The sequence below is a fragment of the Lolium rigidum genome, chromosome 1 (genome assembly GCF_022539505.1).
Source record: "Lolium rigidum isolate FL_2022 chromosome 1, APGP_CSIRO_Lrig_0.1, whole genome shotgun sequence".
Lineage (NCBI taxonomy): Eukaryota > Viridiplantae > Streptophyta > Magnoliopsida > Poales > Poaceae > Lolium > Lolium rigidum.
The window spans coordinates 338,162,863-338,183,955 of record NC_061508.1 but is presented as its reverse complement, the minus strand read 5'-3'; the positions used below and the strand labels follow the sequence as shown (position 1 = coordinate 338,183,955).

Genomic DNA, 21,093 nt, shown 5'->3' with positions numbered 1-21,093 from the left:
AACGGTCTTCGAGGAAGTAAAACCCAAATTTATTGATTCGACACAAGGGGAGGTAAAGAATACTTATAAGCCTTAACAACTGAGTTGTCAATTCAGCTGCACCTGGAAAAGCACTAGCAACGGGGTGATGTGAAAGTAGCGGTGATATGAGAGCAATAGTAACGATAACACGACGGCAGTAATAGTAGTATGAGAGCAATGGCACCGGAAAACAGTTGACATGTAGAACGAGTATATGATGATGAAAGATGGACCGGGGTTCCCAGCTATCTACACTAGTGGCAACTCTCCAATAACAAGTGTTGGGTGAACAAATTACGGTCGGGCAATTGATAGGATTGATAAAGCATTAAGAAAGAACATCAATTCATTAATCATGTAGGCATGTTTTCCAATAATAGTCGTACGTGCTCGCAATGAGAAACTTGCACAACATCTTTTGTCCTACCAGCCGGTGGCAGCCGGGCCTCAAGGGAAACTACTTGGATATTAAGGTACTCCTTTTAATAGAGTACGGAGCAAAGCATTAACACATCGTGAAAACATGTGATCCTCACATCACTACCATCCCCTCCGGTTGTCCCGATTTACGTCACTTCGGGGCCATTGGTTCCGGACGGTGACATGTGCATACAACTTGTAGATACAATCTAAGCAATAATTATAGAGCTCAAATCTAAGATCATGCCACTCGGGCCCTAGTGACAAGCATTAAGCATAACAAGATTGCAGCAACAATAACTTCACAAACTTTGTAGATAGACTAATCATAATGTATCATCCATCGGATCCCAACAAACACAACACCGATTACATCAGATGAATCTCAATCATGTAAGGCAGCTCATGAGACCATTGTATTGAAGTACATGGGGGAGAGAATACCGACATAGCTACTGCTAGAACCCGTAGTCCATGGGGGAACTACTCACGGAGCATGATGGAGGCGATGGCGTTGATGGAGATGGCTTCAGGGGCACTTCCCCGTCCCGGCGAGGTGCGGGACAGAGTTCTGTCCCCCGAGTTGGAGTTTCGCGACGGTGGCGGCGCCCACAGAGTCTTTCCGGAGTTTCGTCAATTGGTACTGCGTTTTTAGGTCGAAAGGGCTTTTATAGGCGAAGAGGCGGCGCGAGGGGGCACACAGGGGCGCCACACCCTAGGCCGGCGCGGCCTAGGCCTGGCCGCGCCGCCATGTGGTGTGGTGGCCCCCGGCCCCTCTCAGACTCTTCTTCGGTGTTACGGAGCCTTCCGGAGAAAATAGGAGGTTTGGCGTTGATTTCGTCCAATTCCGAGAATATTGCCCGAACAGCCTTTACGGAACCAAAAACGGCGAGAAAACGAGAGCGGCACTGTGGCATCTTGTTAATAGGTTAGTTCCGGAAAACGCATAAAAACATCATAAAGTGCAAGCAAAACATGTAAGTATTGTCATAAAACAAGCATGGAACGACAGAAATTATGGATACGTCGGGGACGTATCGGCATCCCCAAGCTTAGTTCCTGCTCGTCCCGAGCGAGGTAAACGATAAAAAGAATAATTTCTGTAGTGACATGCTACTTACATAACCTTGATCATACTATTACAAAGCATATGAAATGAATGAAGTGACTCAAGGCAATGATCTATAGTTGCTAACAAGTAGATAACATATAGCAAAACTTTTCATGAAGAGTACTTTCAAGACAAGCATCAAAATTCTTGCATAAGAGTTAACTCATAAAGCAATAAATTCAAAGTAAAGGCATCGAAGCAACACAAAGGAAGATATAAGTTTCAGCGGATGCTTTCAACTTTCAACATGCATATCTCATGGATATTGTCAACACAAAGTAATATGATGAATGCAAATATGCAAGTATGTAAGAATCAATGCACGAGTTAACACAAGTGTTTGCTTCTAAGGTGGGAGGAAGTAGGTAACTGACTCAACATAAAAGTAAAAGAATGGTCCTTCAAAGAGGAAAGCATCGATTGCTATATTTGTGCTAGAGCTTTGGTTTTGAAAACATAAAGAGAGCATAAAAGTAAAGTTTTGAGAGGTGTTTGTTGTTGTCAACGAATGGTAGTGGGCACTCTAACCCCCTTGCTAGACAAACCTTCAAGAGCGGCTCCCATGAATTATTTTTACTTTTGGGTGGCACTCCTTCCAACCTTTCTTTCACAAACCATGGCTAACCGAATCCTCGGGTGCACGCCAACAATCTCATACCATGAAGGAGTGCCTTTTTATTTTAGTTTTATTATGATGATGACACTCCCCCAACCTTTGCTTACACAAGCCATGGCTAACCGAATCCTTCGGGTGCCGTCCAACAATCACATACCATGGAGGAGTGTCTATTTTTGTTAATTAATTTGGGACTGGGAATCCCATTGCCAGCTCTTTTTGCAAAATTATTGGATAAGCGGATGAAGCCACTAGTCCATTGGTGAAAGTTGCCCAACAAGATTGAAAGATAAACACCACATACTTCCTCATGAGCTATAAAACATTGACACAAATCAGAGGTAATAAATTTTGAATTGTTTAAAGGTAGCACTCAAGCAATTTACTTTGGAATGGCAGGAAATACCACATAGTAGGTAGGTATGGTGGACACAAATGGCATAGTGGTTGGCTCAAGGATTTTGGATGCATGAGAAGTATTCCCTCTCGATACAAGGCTTTAGGATAGCAAGGTTATTTGAAGCAAACACAAGTATGAACCGGTACAGACAAAACTTACATAAGAACATATTGCAAGCATTATAATACTCTACATCTGTCTTCCTTGTTGCTCAAACACTTTTACCGGAAAATATCTAGACCTTAAGAGAGATCAATTATGCAAACCAATTTCAACAAGCTCTACAGTAGTTCTCCACTAATAGGCTTAGACTACATGAAAAAACTTAATCATGATCTACTTGAGAGCTCAAAACAATTGCCAAGTGTCAAATTATCCAAGACATGATGAGGCATTTTCGTTTCCAACCAAATATAAATAAGTGCAATAGCTTCCAACTTTTATCATTGAACATTAAAAGTAAAACGAAGAACACGAGTGTTCATATGAAAAAGCGGAGCGTGTCTCTCTCCCAAACAAGGATTGCTAGGATCCGAATTTATTCAAACATAAACAAAACGAAAATAAACACACAGACGCTCCAAGTAAAGCACATAAGATGTGACCGAATAAAAATATAGTTTCAGGGGAGGAACCTGATAAGTTGATGAAGAAGGGGATGCCTTGGGCATCCCCAAGCTTAGACAGCTTGAGTCTTCTTGAAATATGCAGGGATGAACCACGGGGGCATCCCCAAGCTTAGACTTTTCACTCTTCTTGATCATATATCATCCTCCTCTCTTGACCCTTGAAAACTTCCTTCACACCAAACTTCTCATAAACTTCATTAGAGGGTTTAGTACTAAAAAAAATTTGAATCCACCTTAGTCCTGTATTGGCACATTGCAAGAACTCAATAAAACATTAGCTACAGCCCTCTACGTCTAGAAAACCTCGCTTAAAGTCCACAAGAGACAATGCAAAAAAACAGAGACAGAATCTGCCAAAAACAGAACAGCCAGTAAAGACTAATTTTAATAAAATACTTCCGTTGCTCAAATCAGAAAACTCAAAACTAATGAAAGTTGCGTACATATCTGAGGATCACTCACGTAAATTGGCATAATTTTCTGAGTTACCTACAGAGAATTAGACCCAGATTCGTGACAGCAAAGAAATCTGTTTCTGCGCAGTAATCCAAATCTAGTATCAACCTTCGATTAGAGGCTTCACTTGGCACAACAAAACACAAAACTAAGATAAGGAGAGGTTGCTACAGTAGTAAACAACTTCCAAGACACAAATATAAAACAAAGTACTGTAGCAAAATAACACATGGGTTATCTCCCAAGAAGTTGCTTTCTTTATAGCCATTAAGATGGGCTCAGCAGTTTTAATGATGCACTCGCAAGAAATAGTATTCGAAGCAAAAGAGAGCATCAAGAGGAAAATCCAAAACACATTTAAGTCTAACATGCTTCCTATGCAAAGGAATCTTGTACACAAATAAATTCATGAAGAACAAAGTGACAAGCATAAGAAGATAAAACAAGAATAACTTCAAAAATTTCAGCATATAGAGAGGTGTATTAGTACCATGAAAATTTCCACCACCATATTTTCCTCTCTCATAATAATTTTCAGTAGCTTCATGAACAAACTCAACAATATAACTATCACATGCAGCATACTTTTCATGATTTCCAAACACATAATTTTTATCAAGTTCAAGAATAGTGGAATTAAAACTTTCAAACTTACTTTTATTAATAATATAACGAGGTAGTTGATCAATCTCAATAGATATGGGACTCATAGAATAAGTCAAGAACTCTCCAATCCCATTTTCATTAGTAGTACAATTAATATTATCAAGTAACATAGGACCATCATCTAGAGCTTTATCATAGACATTTGCCAAACAAAATTCTTTAGTACCATGCATTTCGACATCGGGCACAAACAAAGCATTATCATAAGATTTATCAAAGTAGCATGGATTATCATATATAACAGTAGCATAATTATTCTCACAAGTATTACTCATAGGTACTATTTCAAGAGAATCCACAGGAACATAACATTCAACCTCTTCCGGTAAGCATGGAGAACAATCAAATAGTATAAGAGATAAAGAGTTACTCTCATTAGAAGGTTGGCATGGGTAGCTAATCCATTCTTCCTCCTTTTGTTCGTCGTTCTCCTCTTCTTTTTCATCCAATGAGCTTTCAGGTTCATCAATTTCCTCCTCTTTTTCATCCAATGAGCTTTCAGGTTCATCAATTTCTTCTTCCACCGGTTCCTGCAAATTGTGAGTGCATTCTTGTGCATTAATGTGTCTCTCTTTATAATCAAGGATATAAGGATTCCTACTGTAGCATTCTATGCAAGAATTAAGGATAGTAGAGACATAATCTTTAAGGCCCTTACAAACAACACAAGTTTCATAATTCTCAACCATGAAGGATTCTATCTCGGAGGCTCCCATAAATAAGACAAATTGTTCTACCTCTTCGAACCCATAATGAATATAGCAATTCCGATTATAGTTCTTGATTAAAAATTCCTCACTAAAGCCACATTGAAATTTAAGATGTTTAGTATCCTGTTGAGAGCAACAGTTTATATCATGGCGTTCAAGCAAGATTTTAGCAATTGTATTCAATTTTTCTATCATAGCACTCATTATTTTACCAGTTCTTGATTCTCTATAACAATTATAACATTCTATAAGCTCCAAGTAGGTTGTTGGTTCTCCCATAACAGCAGTTTTTAATTTTTTGGTTTTTCAAATTTTTATGGATTTTTGGGTATATGAGACAAATAAAACAAGACAAAAATAAACTAAGCAAAAGTAAACTAAGCAAACTAATACTAGACAGAAATAAACTAAGCACAAATAAACTAGACAAAAGTAAACTAAGCAAAACAAAACAAAATAAAACGAGAGAGAGATGTAGAGTGTACTTCCCGGGGAACTTATGAGTAGAGCTATGCCTCCCCGGCAACGGCGCCGAGAAAATAGTCTTGATGACCCACAAGTATAGGGGATCGCAACGGTCTTCGAGGGAAGTAAAACCCAAATTTATTGATTCGACACAAGGGGAGGTAAAGAATACTTATAAGCCTTAACAAGCTGAGTTGTCAATTCAGCTGCACACTGGAAAAGCACTAGCAACGGGGGTGATGTGAAAGTAGCGAGTGATATGAGAGCAATAGTAACGGTAACACGGCGACGGTAATAGTAGTATGAGAGCAATGGCACCGGAAAACGAGTTGACATGTAGAACGAGTATATGATGATGAAAGATGGACCGGGGTTCCCAGCTATCTACACTAGTGGCAACTCTCCAATAACAAGTGTTGGGTGAACAAATTACAGTCGGGCAATTGATAGGATTGATAAAGCATTAAGAAAGAACATCAATTCATTAATCATGTTGGCATGTTTTCCAATAATAGTCGTACGTGCTCGCAATGAGAAACTTGCACAACATCTTTTGTCCTACCAGCCGGTGGCAGCCGGGCCTCAAGGGAAACTACTGGATATTAAGGTACTCCTTTTAATAGAGTACCGGAGCAAAGCATTAACACACCGTGAAAACATGTGATCCTCACATCACTACCATCCCCTCTGGTTGTCCCGATTTCTGTCACTTCGGGGCCATTAGTTCCGGACAGTGACATGTGCATACAACTTGTAGATACAATCTAAGCAATAATTATAGAGCTCAAATCTAAGATCATGCCACTCGGGCCCTAGTGACAAGCATTAAGCATAACAAGATTGCAGCAACAATAACTTCACAAACTTTATAGATAGACTAATCATAATGTATCATCCATCGGATCCCAACAAACACAACACCGATTACATCAGATGAATCTCAATCATGTAAGGCAGCTCATGAGACCATTGTATTGAGGTACATGGGGGAGAGAATACCGACATAGCTACTGCTAGAACCCGTAGTCCATGGGGGAACTACTCACGGAGCATCATGGAGGCGATGGCGTTGATGGAGATGGCTTCCGGGGGCCCTTCCCCGTCCCGGCAGGGTGCCGGGACAGAGTTCTGTCCCCCGAATTGGAGTTTCGCGACGGTGGCGGCGCCCCTGGAGTCTTTCTGGAGTTTCGTCAATTGGTACTGCGTTTTTAGGTCGAAAGGGCTTTTATAGGCGAAGAGGCGGCGCGAGGGGGCACACAGGGGCGCCACACCCTAGGCCGGCGCGGCCTAGGCCTGGCCCGCGCCGCCATGTGGTGTGGTGGCCCCCTGGCCCCTCTCCGACTCTTCTTCGGTGTTCGGAGCCTTCCGGAGAAAATAGGAGGTTTGGCGTTGATTTCGTCCAATTCCGAGAATATTGCCCGAACAGCCTTTCCGGAACCAAAAACAGCGAGAAAACGAGAGCGGCACTGTGGCATCTTGTTAATAGGTTAGTTCCGGAAAACGCATAAAAACATCATAAAGTGCAAGCAAAACATGTAAGTATTGTCATAAAACAAGCATGGAACGACAGAAATTATGGATACGTCGGGGACGTATCAGTGCTCGATGTAATGCCCACACCAGTACCATCGTTCATGGGGCTTCTCCAAGACGCGGAGGTGGACCTCGGGGATCCTACTCTCGAGCCCTTTGGGTTTGGTGATGAATTGGAGGAAGAGGAGGAGGAGGAGGAAGAGGAAGATGAGGACGAGGTGACCGAGATAGATGCAACCACCACCGCCCGCTCCACCGCCGTGCGCGCGACAAACTATAGCGTGGCTGAAGACATTCTCTTGGTTCGTGCTTGGGCTGCTGTGGGGATGGATGCAAGCACCGGTACCGATCAAACCGGTAAACGATATTGGCAACGCATAGAGGACGCCTATTGCAAGATGAAGCCGAAGACTGGTGGGTACATCTCTCGTTCATACCGGTCGCTTCAAGGCCGGTGGGAGTTGATGCAGCCCCAATGTGCTCGTTGGAGTGCGGCAATGGCACAAGTGATTGATGCACCGCCTAGTGGAAGCGTGGAGAGTGACTATGTGAGTGCATATGTGTGTTATTTTGATGTTCTATGTATATGTGTGTTCTTGTTATGAGTGTTTATACTATGTGTGTTCTTGTAGGAGGGCATTGCTGCCAAGAGATACATGGAGATGCCCGCTTCCAAGGGCAAACCATTCACATTTAAACATGCTTGGGAACATCTCAAATATTTTGAGAAGTGGAAGTTGAGGGATCAAGAGACCGCATTCAAGAAGGCGGCAATGCTTAGGATGGATGATAGTGATGAGGAGGAAAGGGACGCGTGCAAGCCTGAGGGAACCAACAAGGCAAAGTTAAGGATGAAGATGGAAGGAGAGGCGTCAAACATGAGGGAGAAGATGGAGCACATGATGAAGTCAAGGGAGACATTGGCAATGAAGACATTGGAGACAAAACTTCTTATCACCGAGAAGAAGAAAGAGGTGAAGCTTGCACAAGTTGAAGCAAGGCGTGAAGAAGCGAAGCGCAAGGCCGAAGAAAGAGCGCGCAAGGCCGACTTAGAGGAGAGGATGATCAAGGTCAAAGAAGCAAAGGCATGGAAAGAACTCATGGTGGAAGAGAAGGAAGCACATGATGATGTCGAAGAAGGACATGGATGAAGAGCGCGCAATTGGCATGGTGGAAGGAGTACAAGGAAGACATCGCGGAGAGGAAGAGGATATTCCGTGATGCGTCCTGTACTCTTCGGGGTGACACTCCGATGAGTGGTGGTGGCGATGGCGGTGTGATACGTCTCAAACGTATCTATAATTTCTTATGTTTCATGCTACTTTTATGATGATACTCACATGTTTTATACACATTATATGTCATTATTATGCATTTTCCGGCACTAACCTATTGACGAGATGCCGAAGAGCCAGTTGCTTTTTTCTGCTATTTTTGGTTTCAGAAATCCCACAAAGGAAATATTCTCGGAATTGGACGAAATCAACGCTCAGGGTCTTATTTTTGCACGAAGATTCCAGAAGTCCGAAAGGGAAACGAAGTGGGGCGACGAGGCGCCGACACAACAGGGCGGCGCAGCCCAGGTCTTGGGCGCGCGGCCCTGGCGTGTGGGGCCCTCGTGTCGCCCCTAAATCTGCCCTTCTGCCTACTTAAAGCCTTCGTCGCGAATACCCCAGTACCGAGAGCCACGATACGGAAAACCTTCCAGAGACGCCGCCGCCGCCAATCCCATCTCGGGGGATTCAGGAGATCGCCTCCGGCACCCTGCCGGAGAGGGGAATCATCTCCCGGAGGGCTCTTCATCGCCATGATCGCCTCCGGATCGATGTGTGAGTAGTTCACCCCTGGACTATGGGTCCATAGCAGTAGCTAGATGGTTGTCTTCTCCTCATTGTGCTATCATGTTAGATCTTGTGAGCTGCATATCATGATCAAGATCATCTATTTGTAATGCTACATGTTGTGTTTGTTGGGATCCGATGAATATTGAATACTATGTCAAGTTGATTATCAATCTATCATATATGTTGTTTATGTTCTTGCATGCTCTCCGTTGCTAGTAGAGGCTCTGGCCAAGTTGATACTTGTGACTCCAAGAGGGAGTATTTATGCTCGATAGTGGGTTCATGCCTACATTCAATTTGGGACAGTGACAGAAAGTTCTAAGGTTGTGGATGTGCTGTTGCCACTAGGGATAAAACATCAATGCTTTGTCTAAGGATATTCGTGTTGATTACATTACGCACCATACTTAATGCAATTGTCTGTTGTTTGCAACTTAATACTGGAAGGGGTTCGGATGATAACCTGAAGGTGGACTTTTTAGGCATAGATGCATGCTTGGATAGCGGTCTATGTACTTTGTCGTAATGCCACTGATTAAATCTCATAGTACTCATCATGATATATGTATGTGCATTGTTATGCCTTCTTTATTTGTCAATTGCCCAACTGTAATTTGTTCACCCAACATGCGTTTATCTTATGGGAGAGACACCACTAGTGAGCCTGTGGACCCCGGTCCATTCTTTACATCTGAAATACAATCTACTGCAATACTTGTTCTTTACTTGTTCTTCGCAAACAAACATCATCTTCCACACTATACATCTAATCCTTTGTTTACAGCAAGCCGGTGAGATTGACAACCTCACTGTTACGTTGGGGCAAAGTACTTTGATTGTGTTGTGCAGGTTCCACGTTGGCGCCGGAATCCCTAGTGTTGCGCCGCACTACACTCCGCCACCAACAACCTTCACGTGTTCCTTGACTCCTATTGGTTCGATAACCTTGGTTTCTTACTGAGGGAAAACTTGCTGCTGTACGCATCACACCTTCCTCTTGGGGTTCCCAACGGACGTGTGCTTACACGCCATCACGGTGTGGAGGACTCCACCCCCGACGCCTATGGAGGTGCTTGATGGCGGTGTGGCGGTCTAGGAGATGGCGCCAAGGTGCAACTTTTTGGTGACGGTGCCGATGAGAGGGGGAAGATGATGATTTTGTGATGTAAACTATTAAACCATGCATCAATGATCTTTCATGTCCTAGTTTGTTTCGTGCTTGATTGTGTTTTTCTAGTGATAATTGTGATACGTTAAATAACAGTTTGAGGGTTTGAGGGTTATGGCAAAGACTAGAACCCTCGAATCCTTAAAAGTTTGAGGGTTTGAGGATTCTAGTCTTTGCCCCAAAAAATGCCCATTCTCAACCCTTAAACTGCTTTGAAGATTTGAGAGTTTAGGGGCTCTACTAGTGATGCTGTCAACTCGTTGACTTTGCATGGCGAAGATGGTAACACCAGGGGCTGCCATAGCCTTGTGCTTCCACGTTTAGTAGTATGATTGGTAGATTTACAAGCGAGCTTGATTGTCATTCCGTACCACGGAAAAAATGTATTGGCAATTTAAAGTAAAAAAATCCTGCTTGGCTCGACCAGAGCCAGTGTTGGTAGCAAGGGTGGAGCCATGATTCAAGGTTAGCAGGATCAAACATGTCAATCCTCACTTAGGGGGTGGGTGGGTGTGTGCGTGTGAAGGGGGGGGGGGGTATCATGCCGTAAGAGGGAGCATGACCCTTGGTAGGCCCATGACCACATGTAAAGACATCCATTAGTGGACTTCAAAGGTGAAAATGAAGCAACTGACTCAAGGGAGCGATAAACATGGAGCGATGCCAATTTCGACGGTGGTCTTCCTAGATGCGTGTGTACTTTGTTTGGGTAGATAGCCAAGATGACGGGAATTTTTGGCTGTTTATGCCAATTTTCCTTTGTTATTCAGCTAATAAATTGTTTAATTTTATTCTTCTTAGCTAATGAGACTAGGCAAAGTTTTTTTCCATCTTTAAGAGAAAGGGCACCCACTACACACGTAGAACAGTCCACACTAGCATGCACACTACACACTGCCATTAATTTGACAGTCCAAGATCCTTAAGATTTGCATAGATTTTTCCATGACTCCAAGTAAACGTGGACCCACCAAGGGTTGATTCATAGGATCATAAAAATGTAGTAGTATGAAAAATAAATGTTAAGACAATGCATTGTGAGATCTAAAAACAAACAATGTATTTTGAGATGTATTAACATCAGGTTTAATTACACCACAAGAAGCACAAAACAGGAAAAGCACATTCTTTTGGAAGAGAGGGGACTTACTAAGCAGGTGCTAAGTGCGGACTTTTATCTGCGCTGTTCATAGGTGCATCAAGATCTGCATTAACTCCTTTTTCCCTTTAAAAAAATTCTCTTTTTCTTATCCCTCATATCATACATTTTTTGAACTTAAATTCTGCAGATCACTGAAACATAACAATTAGAATATGCGAAGAATACTTCAAAAAAATTATGAATTTATATATATTTAAAGAATTTCTTTTAAATTTTAGATATTTTAAAATATAAAATCATACAAATATCTGAGCTATTTTCCCGATTTTAGTTGTTATTTTCCAGTGATTTGCAAAGTTTCAAATCCATATATTGTATAGCCTAAGAGATATGAAAAAGCAAAAGTCCAAAAAGTGTGGATGTGCACGGTCATGGTGCTCACTCACAACTTTTTTTTTTTTTGGAAACTCATATAAACAAAAGAGGCTCTGAAATTGAAGTTTCTTTTGGTCAAGTCAAAAACTGTACTGTACATCCATAGGGATGCACACCCCTAAGTTTAGCATCCAACGTTAAACTATAAACAAAGAAATTATACCCCTAGAAAAACAAAGAAATAATAGGTTTCTAAATCGTATCGCACTCATACACGTTGGAATGAATAGAGGGAAAACTGATACTCCACACTAGGACGAGGATGCTCCGCTGAAGAGTAATACTCCCTCCAACCTCTTTGGACGTTCAACGATGCACTTGCGAAGAAGGAGAGCTGGTTGAAAACAAGATAAAATAGTCTTTTGTGGCGGGAAGCATCTTCTGGGCAGTGCCCCATATAAATTCCCCTCATTACTTAACGGCTAATGGTGGAGTTGTGCCCATTTACCCAAGTTCGGTCAAAGGGGGGGAGAGAGAACCCCAAGAACTGCTGCCCCGTAAATGGAGCCCTCCTCGGCCGGCGGCGGGTCTGCTGCTGCTGGCGGTGGCGCATCGAGGCCACCGAGCTTCGCCTCGCAGACCAATGCCCTCCTGCGCAAAAATCTCATCTTCCAGGTCTGATCCATGCCCGTCCGTTGTTCCATTTTCTTCAGTTTTTTTTTTCGTGCTCATTTTGGGGTTCGCAGTGGTACCAGCTACGAAATACTCGGATAGGTTTTCCTGTTCGCAGTAGTAACTATGAATAGATTTGCTGTTATCTGGTGATTTGACGTCGTAGGCTTATATATAAGCAATGAAAGGTTAGGTTTTTTGCTATTACCTTGGTTCCCAAATATAAGCCATTTGTAGTAGAAAGCTATATTTCGAAACGGAGGTAGTAGTACGGAATTGTGAATGAGATTTTTTTTTTCTGGTGAAGTTGCCGAAATCTGCTGTTGAAGCGGCCAAATTTGGTCCATTTGCGGGCAATCAACATTAGTTTCTGTAATTATATGCTGATTTCTGGGCTCGTGCTAAGAGGTGTCAGGCCATGTTTCATCATCTTGCAGAAACGTAACAGGAAGGCAACCATTCGGCTAATAATAGTTCCGATATACCTCTGTCTATTGCTCAGCATCCTTCAACGAGTCATCAACAATTTGTTGGACAAACCAAAATACAAGTGTGGCTGCAAGTGTGTTAATGTGAACGGTTCAGTTCCGTGCCAAAATGTGTGCGGAATTCAGTACTCTACACTGGATCAGGCTGGCAGTTGCCCTATACCAAATCCTCCAGAATGGCCTACTCTCCTGCAAGTGCCCCGCCCCGAGTATCGTGCCATCCAGGATTCCTCTAAATTGTTCACAGGCCTTCCGGATGCATCATGCAGAAAATCACAATCCTGCCCGGCCAGTATTCCCTTCACGGGAGCAAATGAAAGTCTATCTACTAGTAAGTAATCTGTAATATGTATAATTTACATATTTTTAATCCCCCAAAGTCATTTAGCCTATTGGAATTAGAAGAATTTTTTCGCGTTTTGTACACTAATTTCTTTGTTCACATCAACAACGGAAATAAGGGTGATAGCACACTCTTTTTAATATACCATATTTGTCTAACCATCAGTTTTGCTTGTTTGTTTGACAGGTGTCATGCAGAACATGTTCACAGACTCGCCACTTACAAATATTTCTGATTTTACAAGCATATCTACTCTTCTCCTTGTAAGTTAAAATAACCAGACTACTACTTCTAGTTCTATGTTTGTTTCTGTATGGAAAACTGCTGGTCGAAAGTTCGAAACTTGTTTTCTTATCATGTAATTTCAGGGGACAGATGTATCAGGTACTTCTAGGGGCTTCATTGATCCTGCTTTTATCTCGGGTGCACCCATTTATGTACTTCAATCTCAATGCAAGCCCATGGATTCAGTTACGGTCCACACTACCATTGATGCTGTTAATGTTCACAAAGGTAAAGTTTGCATAATCTATTGCTACTTCTCTTTCTCACTGTAATGGTCTAGCATAATTATTACAATATTTGTGTATTTCGCGAGAACCAACAACTTCTATGCATTCCCTCAATGATGCTCTGTGTATTATAATTTATGTGCCTCTTCTGAGTGTTTGGTTTAAAAGGTTCATATCTGAATTTCCAAATTTCGTTTAGCAGAGATAAAATGTGTTCAAGGTCTACCCTTGTGGCGGAATAGTTCAATAACAATCAATGCGGAGACATTTAAGGGTTACCGGAAAGGGAAAACTGGGGAAGGGATAAGTGAAGTTGCAATGGGTATGGCACCTTTCCTTCTCCATGCCTACATTACTGTTATTTCATTACATGTGGGCATTAACGCACCTGTAACACTAACTACTTCCGCTTTATAGCCTATGATTTCCAGGACTCAAATGAGAAGCGTTTCAATGTGCTTGCAATTTATAACTCGACTTACCAGAATATCTCTTATATTCCAATGCCATTCGGACTTCTGCGTGTTTCACGATCACTGAATGCGGTGAGTTCCATGTTCTTCATCGAGAACAACACTGAGTCATCACTATTAATTATCAGCCCGCTGAGATACAAAAATCAATCCCCCAATGACATATTGCTTGACATATTTGTAGGTCTCAAATGCCTATCTCCAATTTCTACAAGGTCAAGGTTCAGGCATAAAAATGTTGCTTGAGTTCTCAAAAGAAATGCCTAAGCAAGCGACTCGTCTGACGATTGATTTTTCTTCTCTTGCTGGTCCTCTCTTTTTTGAATGGGTTGTCGCATTACTTTTCCCGGTAAGTGGTATCAGAGTTGACAATAATTCATTTTTTTATTACTAGAAATTGGATTGAATATAACAGGATATCTAGCATACCATAGAAAGTTACACAGAGTAAATGGGCTGCAATGTTTGAACCTCTTGAGTTGTAATGCAGGTTATGCTGACATACCTTGTATACGAGAAGCAACAAAAGCTCCGGACAATGATGAAAATGCACGGGCTTGGGAACGGCCCTTACTGGATTATCTACTACGCCTACTTCCTTACTTTGTCTACAGTGTATCTTTTGTTGTTTGTCATTTTTGGATCCGTCATAGGTAACAAGTTATCCAACTATGGCTGTTTGAACAAAATAGTAGTTATCAAGTCATTTATCTAATGAGTTGTTACTTTGAAGGTCTAAGTTTTTTCAAGGAGAACGACTACAGTATCCAGTTTGTTTTCCTCTTCAGTTTCATTAACCTGCAGATTGTATTATCCTTCCTAGCTGCAGCATTCTTTTCAAAAGTTAATACTGCTCAAGGTATAAAAAATTGTGCCATTTTATTTCCATGTGCATCCTATTGTTCAGTGCTGAAAGATGTGTGATGTTTCTGATTCTTATCTTATTTATACCAGCAATTGCATACTTGTACATATTTGGATCAGGGTTAATGGCAGGATCTCTTATTCGCAATTTTATTGAAGGTGGAAAATTTCCATGTAAGTTCAGTGATTATTGAAATATTTTTTTAGGTTTCTAATTATTGAAAGTTGAATTAACTTGTTAATAGATTTTTTTATAGTTTTATCCATGCCTTAGCAAGTAAATACCATTTTTCTGATGAAATATATACCATCCATTTTTGGACACAGTCTTGTCTATTCCAGTTTCATGATCTTGTGGTAAACCAGGATGAAATTATTGTGTAATATTTTCTTGTGTTACTGCAGCACATTGGATTACAGTTCTGGAGATAATACCTGCATTTTCTTTATACCGAGGATTATATGAGCTTAGCCAATATGCCATTAGGGCTTCGGAAACAGGAAATCCTGGCATGCGATGGAGTGATCTAAGTGATGAATCAAATGGAATGAGGAATGTGCTGATCATTATTATTGTCGAGTGGTTGGTTTTGCTTCCTGTTGCATATTATTTTGACCATGCTGCTGCAGTTGGACACAGATCAAGTCCCATTTCTATAGTCAAACGTCTTCTAAGGAAGAATCCCACTTGGAGAAAGATAGCTGTTAACGAAGTAGCCGATAGGCCTGCTAATGATGTTCATGTAGAAATGGAGAAGCTAGACATTATCGAAGAAGTAAGTTATTATATTACAGTTCATCGCTCCTGCACATAGTTAAAATTTCCAACTTTCACTTGTTCTATGTGTAGTTTCAAATTTTGGAATTACCTGTAAGGTTCCATTATTTTTCTTCTGAACTATAACAATTACCTTCTTTTTCTAATGTAGGGGCACTTTCCCCAATTTCATTTGCATGAAACTGATAAAACAGTACATTCGGGTTCTGGAAACATATCAGAGATTCATAGTGAAACTTTGCTCTGACATCGCCAACAAAAGCTCAAATAAAATGAAAAGCAAAGCTCTTTTGTGTTATACCGGAAAAAAACAGCTCAAAACCACACCAATAAAAAACTTACGTACGCACTATTAAGATAGAAGCAAATGATCAACTGACTCTTTCTCATTACATAATAAACATTTCTCAGTACCTACCACCCTCTTTTAAGTACGTTATCTCTAGTCAAATTGCTATTCCTAAACAGAAACCACACAAAAACCTTGATTAAAAAAAGTACTTTTATAGACCATAACTTCTTGAAGGGGCTTCTTATTTGATTAGCTTTCAGAGCTACATACAGAGAGTCTACAGAGAAAACCCCAGAGCTGTTCAAAAGCCACTTACACCTATCCCAATTTTCAAAGAGATCCACATTTTCACATCTCTCTTTGAACCCGTGCCACAAAACTGCAGGTTCCCTCGCAAATTCATACATTGTTTTTCCAAAATGGAAAAACCGCAGTCCCAGCCTCTGCATCAATTGATGCATGCGACGTCTATTGCATTATTGAAAAGTATGTCTTACAAAAGTTTACATCATGGGTCGCATAGGGTCGATACATGAATCAACCATTTAAAAAAGAGAGATAACATGGAGCGGCTCTGCACTAACATGTTAACCTAAGATCAAAATTGGCTGTATCCAAATCCTTCGCAAATTCATACATATATCATTCTGAAGTATTTTTACAATTTGTGCAATTTGTTTGTATGGAAAAGTATTACCTTTTAAGTATGAATAAACATGCATATAAGATGTCACCTGCTACTTTATATGTTTCTGACATATTACTTTGGTATGGTGGAATCACAGAGGAAGACTGTTGATCAAGTACTACAGCAACGGTATAGTGGCTATGCTGTTATATGTGACGATCTCAAGAAAGTATATCATGGAAAGGATGGCAACCCTGATAAGCATGCTGTTCGAGGTCTATCACTTGCTTTACCATACGGAGAGTGTTTGGGTATTCTTGGTCCTAATGGAGCTGGCAAGAGCTCTTTTATTAGCATGGTTTGTCACCAGATCTCTTATTTGATATGCTATATCTAAAGTTCCAAACTCTATTACAATGTGAAAAACTCCTTTCTGTTAAAAAATATTCATTTTTCCTTTACACATAATTTATAATCTTATCCATACTGATTTTTTTTGTGATCTTCTGTATACTCATGTTTATTGTGGGTTAATTTAACCAGCTTTCTTCAGGATCAAATTACCAAATCACTAAATGAACTCCTCAAAGTTCCGAATTAAGTAGTATCGTTGGTTAATTGGGATGACTTAATCCAATAGTAACTTTCATTTTTCTTGCTGATGCTTGACAGATGATTGGATTCACAAAGCCAACATCAGGGAATGCATTTGTACAGGATTTCAGCATACATACTGACATGGATAACATCTACAACAGCATGGGGGTTTGCCCACAGAATGAGTAGGATATGTACCTCTTTGTTATAAATAATTTCTAAGTGGTCAAGTTCATGAAAATGCCTTCTCATTTTCACATTATGCTGTCTCTGTTTTGGGATGCAGTATGCTTTGGGAGATGCTGACTGGCAGAGAACATCTCCAATTTTATGGTCGCCTGAAGAGTCTCAGTGGCTCTACTTTGGACCTTGTAAGTTGTACCGGTTCACTAATTTCATAGCCCACTAGCATAATATCTAAGGTGAATCCAAGAAATGATCTACATATAAAACCTATATATGTTGTTTGTAATTCTTAACTTTCTCTACTATGTTTGTATTCACCTAGTAAGTTGTTATGTGGCTGCTAGGGTTTGGGAGGAAGAGAGAGGGCTGCGAGGGCGCGAGAAGGCCGGCCGGGGGCCTTGCCCACGGCCGGTGGCAAGAGAGAAGGGATTTCCTTCTTAATTCTTGCTTGATTAGATTGATACATCTCCTTTCCATATATAGAGAGGTTTACTTGACTCCCAAGCAACGCTTACTTGACCCCCAAGCAAACCATAAGACTAACGGGCCCAGGCCCATGACGTACTCTAACACTACACCCCACCTGGACATGCAGCTCGTCCTCGAGCTGCAACCTAAACAAACCATGACTCGATGCAACACAACCCTAACACATAAAAACGAGCCTTTTACATCTCGGCTTGTTTTATTACTCTCAACCTGAAATAGACTGAGACGCTTTATTGTTGACCCCTGAAAATAAAGTGGACACCATCCGCCCGTCGGACGTGCACCTATACAGCCACCTGGATCCCATGGAAACCAGCGGGACAAAAGGAGCCCGCGCGGCGGCCGGCGGCGGAATGCAGTGGTGCTACGCGGTGCGCTCCTGTCGGGAACACCATGCCTTCTCCCCACCGGATGACTGTTGATGGTGCAGACTTTGAGGTCGCTGCCCGCGGGAACAACAGCCGCACGCCCAAGATCCCCGACGCAGGGGACGAGATCGAGGTCCGTTGCGCAACGAAGCGCAACTTGGAGGAGCTGCATATCACGCATCTCCCGCACACGCCGACGCACTAGGAGGCCGCGCGCAGCAGCCTGCAGCCTCACCGCCGCCGACACGTGGCCGATAGCGATCCAAGCCGGAAGCGGTGACGGCGACGGAGAGAAACGGACCTGGTGGAAGGGTATCCCGGGCTGTGTCAATGTAGAGCCCGGGGCCAAGGTCGCTCCCACACCGCCGAAAGGCAGGGACGGCGTCGGTGGCGGCAGCAGCCGCTGCTGCGGTGTTGGTGGCGACGGCAGCTGCTGTTGCAGCTGCCCACCGAACGACAGGGACAACGTCGGTGAGGACTGCAGCGGCGGCGTTGGTGGCGGCGGCAGCAGCTGCTGTTGCTGTAGCGTCCCGGTGGGGAAGAAGGCGGTCGGCTGCTGGAGAAGAGGGACCACCGGCGCTGAGGTAGGGCCCGGCCCGGAGATGGTGGACAGCGGCAGCGGGGACTGCAGCAGCCCGGCGTCGGGTGGCGGAGACGACAGCAGTAGCGTCGGCTGCCACAGCAGCAGCGCTGCCGGCGGCGGCGGCCCATAGGGACCGGCCAGGAAGAGGCGGATCTCCTGGACAGCAGTGGTGAGATCGCGGAGGGCTGCGGTTATCTCCGCCGGGGAGAGAACGGCGGGGACGTCGGAGTGCGGCGGCGGCGGGTGGGAAGAACTCGGTGGAGGGCTGGACATGATCGAACCCGGGAAAGCTGATACCAAGTGTTATGTGGCTGCTAGGGTTTGGGAGGAAGAGAGAGGGCTGCGAGGGCGCGAGAAGGCCGGCCGGGGGCCTTGCCCACGGCCGGTGGCAAGAGAGAAGGGATTTCCTTCTTAATTCTTGCTTGATTAGATTGATACATCTCCTTTCCATATATAGAGAGGTTTACTTGACTCCCAAGCAACGCTTACTTGACCCCCAAGCAAACCATAAGACTAACGGGCCCAGGCCCATGACGTACTCTAACATAAGTTATGTAAGATAAACCTATTTGTTCTATGGAGTTCCATAAAAACCTGAACAGAAAACTTACTGGAATGACACTAATTTATAGGCTGTTGAAGAATCTTTAAGAAGTGTAAATTTACTTCTTGGTGGTGCTGCTGATAAGCAAGTTAGGAAGTACAGCGGTGGCATGAAGAGGCGTCTTAGTGTCGCAATCTCACTGATTGGACACGCTAAAGTATAGCTTTCAACATCATCTTTTATTTCTTCAGCCACCTATAAATCCATGCTTATACTTTCATAAATGCACCTCAGGTAGTGTACATGGATGAGCCCAGTACTGGACTGGATCCAGCCTCGAGGAAGAGTCTCTGGAGTGCAGTGAAGCAAGCAAAGCAAGATAGAGCAATCATACTTACGAGTAACCTTCAACATATAACCATTGTTCACTTGTGTTTGCCCATAGTTTCATCTTCCATGGTAGCATTAGAGCACTGATTCTCTTTAGCATGTCTGCAGCCCATTCCATGGAAGAAGCCGAAGCTCTCTGCGATCGGCTGTGTATTATGGTAGATGGAAGGCTCCAATGCATAGGAAGGCCTCAAGAGGTACATGATCATGTTGCAACCTCCCCTCCATAATTTAAGATACATCGTGACATTGCTGTTTACATCAAGTAATCGGAAATCCATATTGCAGCTCAGAGCTAGATATGGAGGCTATTATGTCCTGACGATGACGACATCCTCAGAGTTCGAACACGAGGTTGAGAATTTGGTACTTAAGCTCTCGCCAAATGCAAGAAAGGTATATCATTTGTCAGGAACACAGAAATATGAGCTGTCGAAGCAAGAAGTTAGGATTGCAGATGTCTTCATGACTGTGGAGAATTTCAAGAAGAGAATTGAAGTGCAAGCATGGGGCCTCGCGGACACCACCATGGAAGATGTGTTTGTCAACGTCGCCACAGGGGCGCAGTCGAGTGACCAACTCTCTTAGCCTGGCGCAAGATCCTACTTGTGATGTTTCCCTGTCCACTAGGTAGAAATTCCTTTTGTGAAGCCAATGATTTGCTCGACTTGTATTTGCTTGCCCCTTTTTTAGGTAGTTGTAGTTGTATGTGTATGATTATTATTATGTTCAACATGTATATGCTTATGTGTACAATCAGAAAATGGACCTAAAACAAGCTTTTATTCTTTATTTAATACTAGTACATATTTTCTTTTCCTTCTGTTGGCATTATTTTCTCTGTTGTTGTGTTGTTGCTTTCATGCGTACTTCTTGGTCCATCTCTAGATAACAAACGTATTGGCATCATCCGCTCCCATGGTACGATAGCTTCAGAAGTTAAATTATTTGTGTCTGCACTTCAGTTTGACTTATGCGGGGTTTTTTCTCTCTATCATTAGATTCAAATTAGTTACATATGTTTGAATACATGAGTAACGTATCGATCATTGATTCCATTGCTTGTAGCCGCAACACAAAGTTAATGAACTTGCATTAAACCCCCAACTCTATTAGAAAAACACATAAGACAAACAAAATAGTGTGAAAGAGTATGAAATAGACATGAGACTATTCCTCTAAAAGGAAATGCTTCTTACAACAATAAAATCCATTGGAGCACCTTGACATTTAGATGATTTGTACCGAAAACTTCACTTACCGGGTAGAGTTTCATGGTGAATTATATATGGATATGATGAGGTCTAAGACCCCGTTTGTGGCCCGATCTTGCGGTTGACCCGAAATCCCAAGGGGAAAGAGAGGAAGAG

The 21,093-nt window shown here is 42.5% G+C and overlaps 1 protein-coding gene across 1 annotated transcript; it reads left to right on the top strand.

The window, feature by feature from the left end:
* The first annotated feature begins 12,145 nt into the window (after positions 1 to 12,145).
* On the top strand, positions 12,146 to 20,543 carry LOC124684448 (ABC transporter A family member 8-like). Its single transcript, XM_047218757.1, has 18 exons — positions 12,146 to 12,191; positions 12,595 to 13,007; positions 13,206 to 13,282; positions 13,388 to 13,532; positions 13,734 to 13,853; positions 13,949 to 14,076; positions 14,189 to 14,353; positions 14,495 to 14,657; positions 14,738 to 14,863; positions 14,959 to 15,042; positions 15,274 to 15,644; positions 16,724 to 16,924; positions 17,239 to 17,348; positions 17,450 to 17,534; positions 19,422 to 19,550; positions 19,628 to 19,733; positions 19,832 to 19,920; positions 20,012 to 20,543. Exons 1-18 carry the CDS (start codon positions 12,160 to 12,162, stop codon positions 20,309 to 20,311), a joined length of 2,844 nt encoding a protein of 947 aa, XP_047074713.1. The 5' UTR covers positions 12,146 to 12,159; the 3' UTR covers positions 20,312 to 20,543.
* Positions 20,544 to 21,093: the final 550 nt, after the last annotated feature.

Coding starts and splice junctions, on each gene's coding strand:
- LOC124684448 (XM_047218757.1), top strand. CDS start 12,160: ATGCCCTCCTGCGCAAAAATCTCATCTTCCAG. Junction 12,192..12,594: donor GCAAAAATCTCATCTTCCAG/GTCTGATCCATG, acceptor GCTCGTGCTAAG/AGGTGTCAGGCCATGTTTCA. Junction 13,283..13,387: donor GCATATCTACTCTTCTCCTT/GTAAGTTAAAAT, acceptor ATGTAATTTCAG/GGGACAGATGTATCAGGTAC.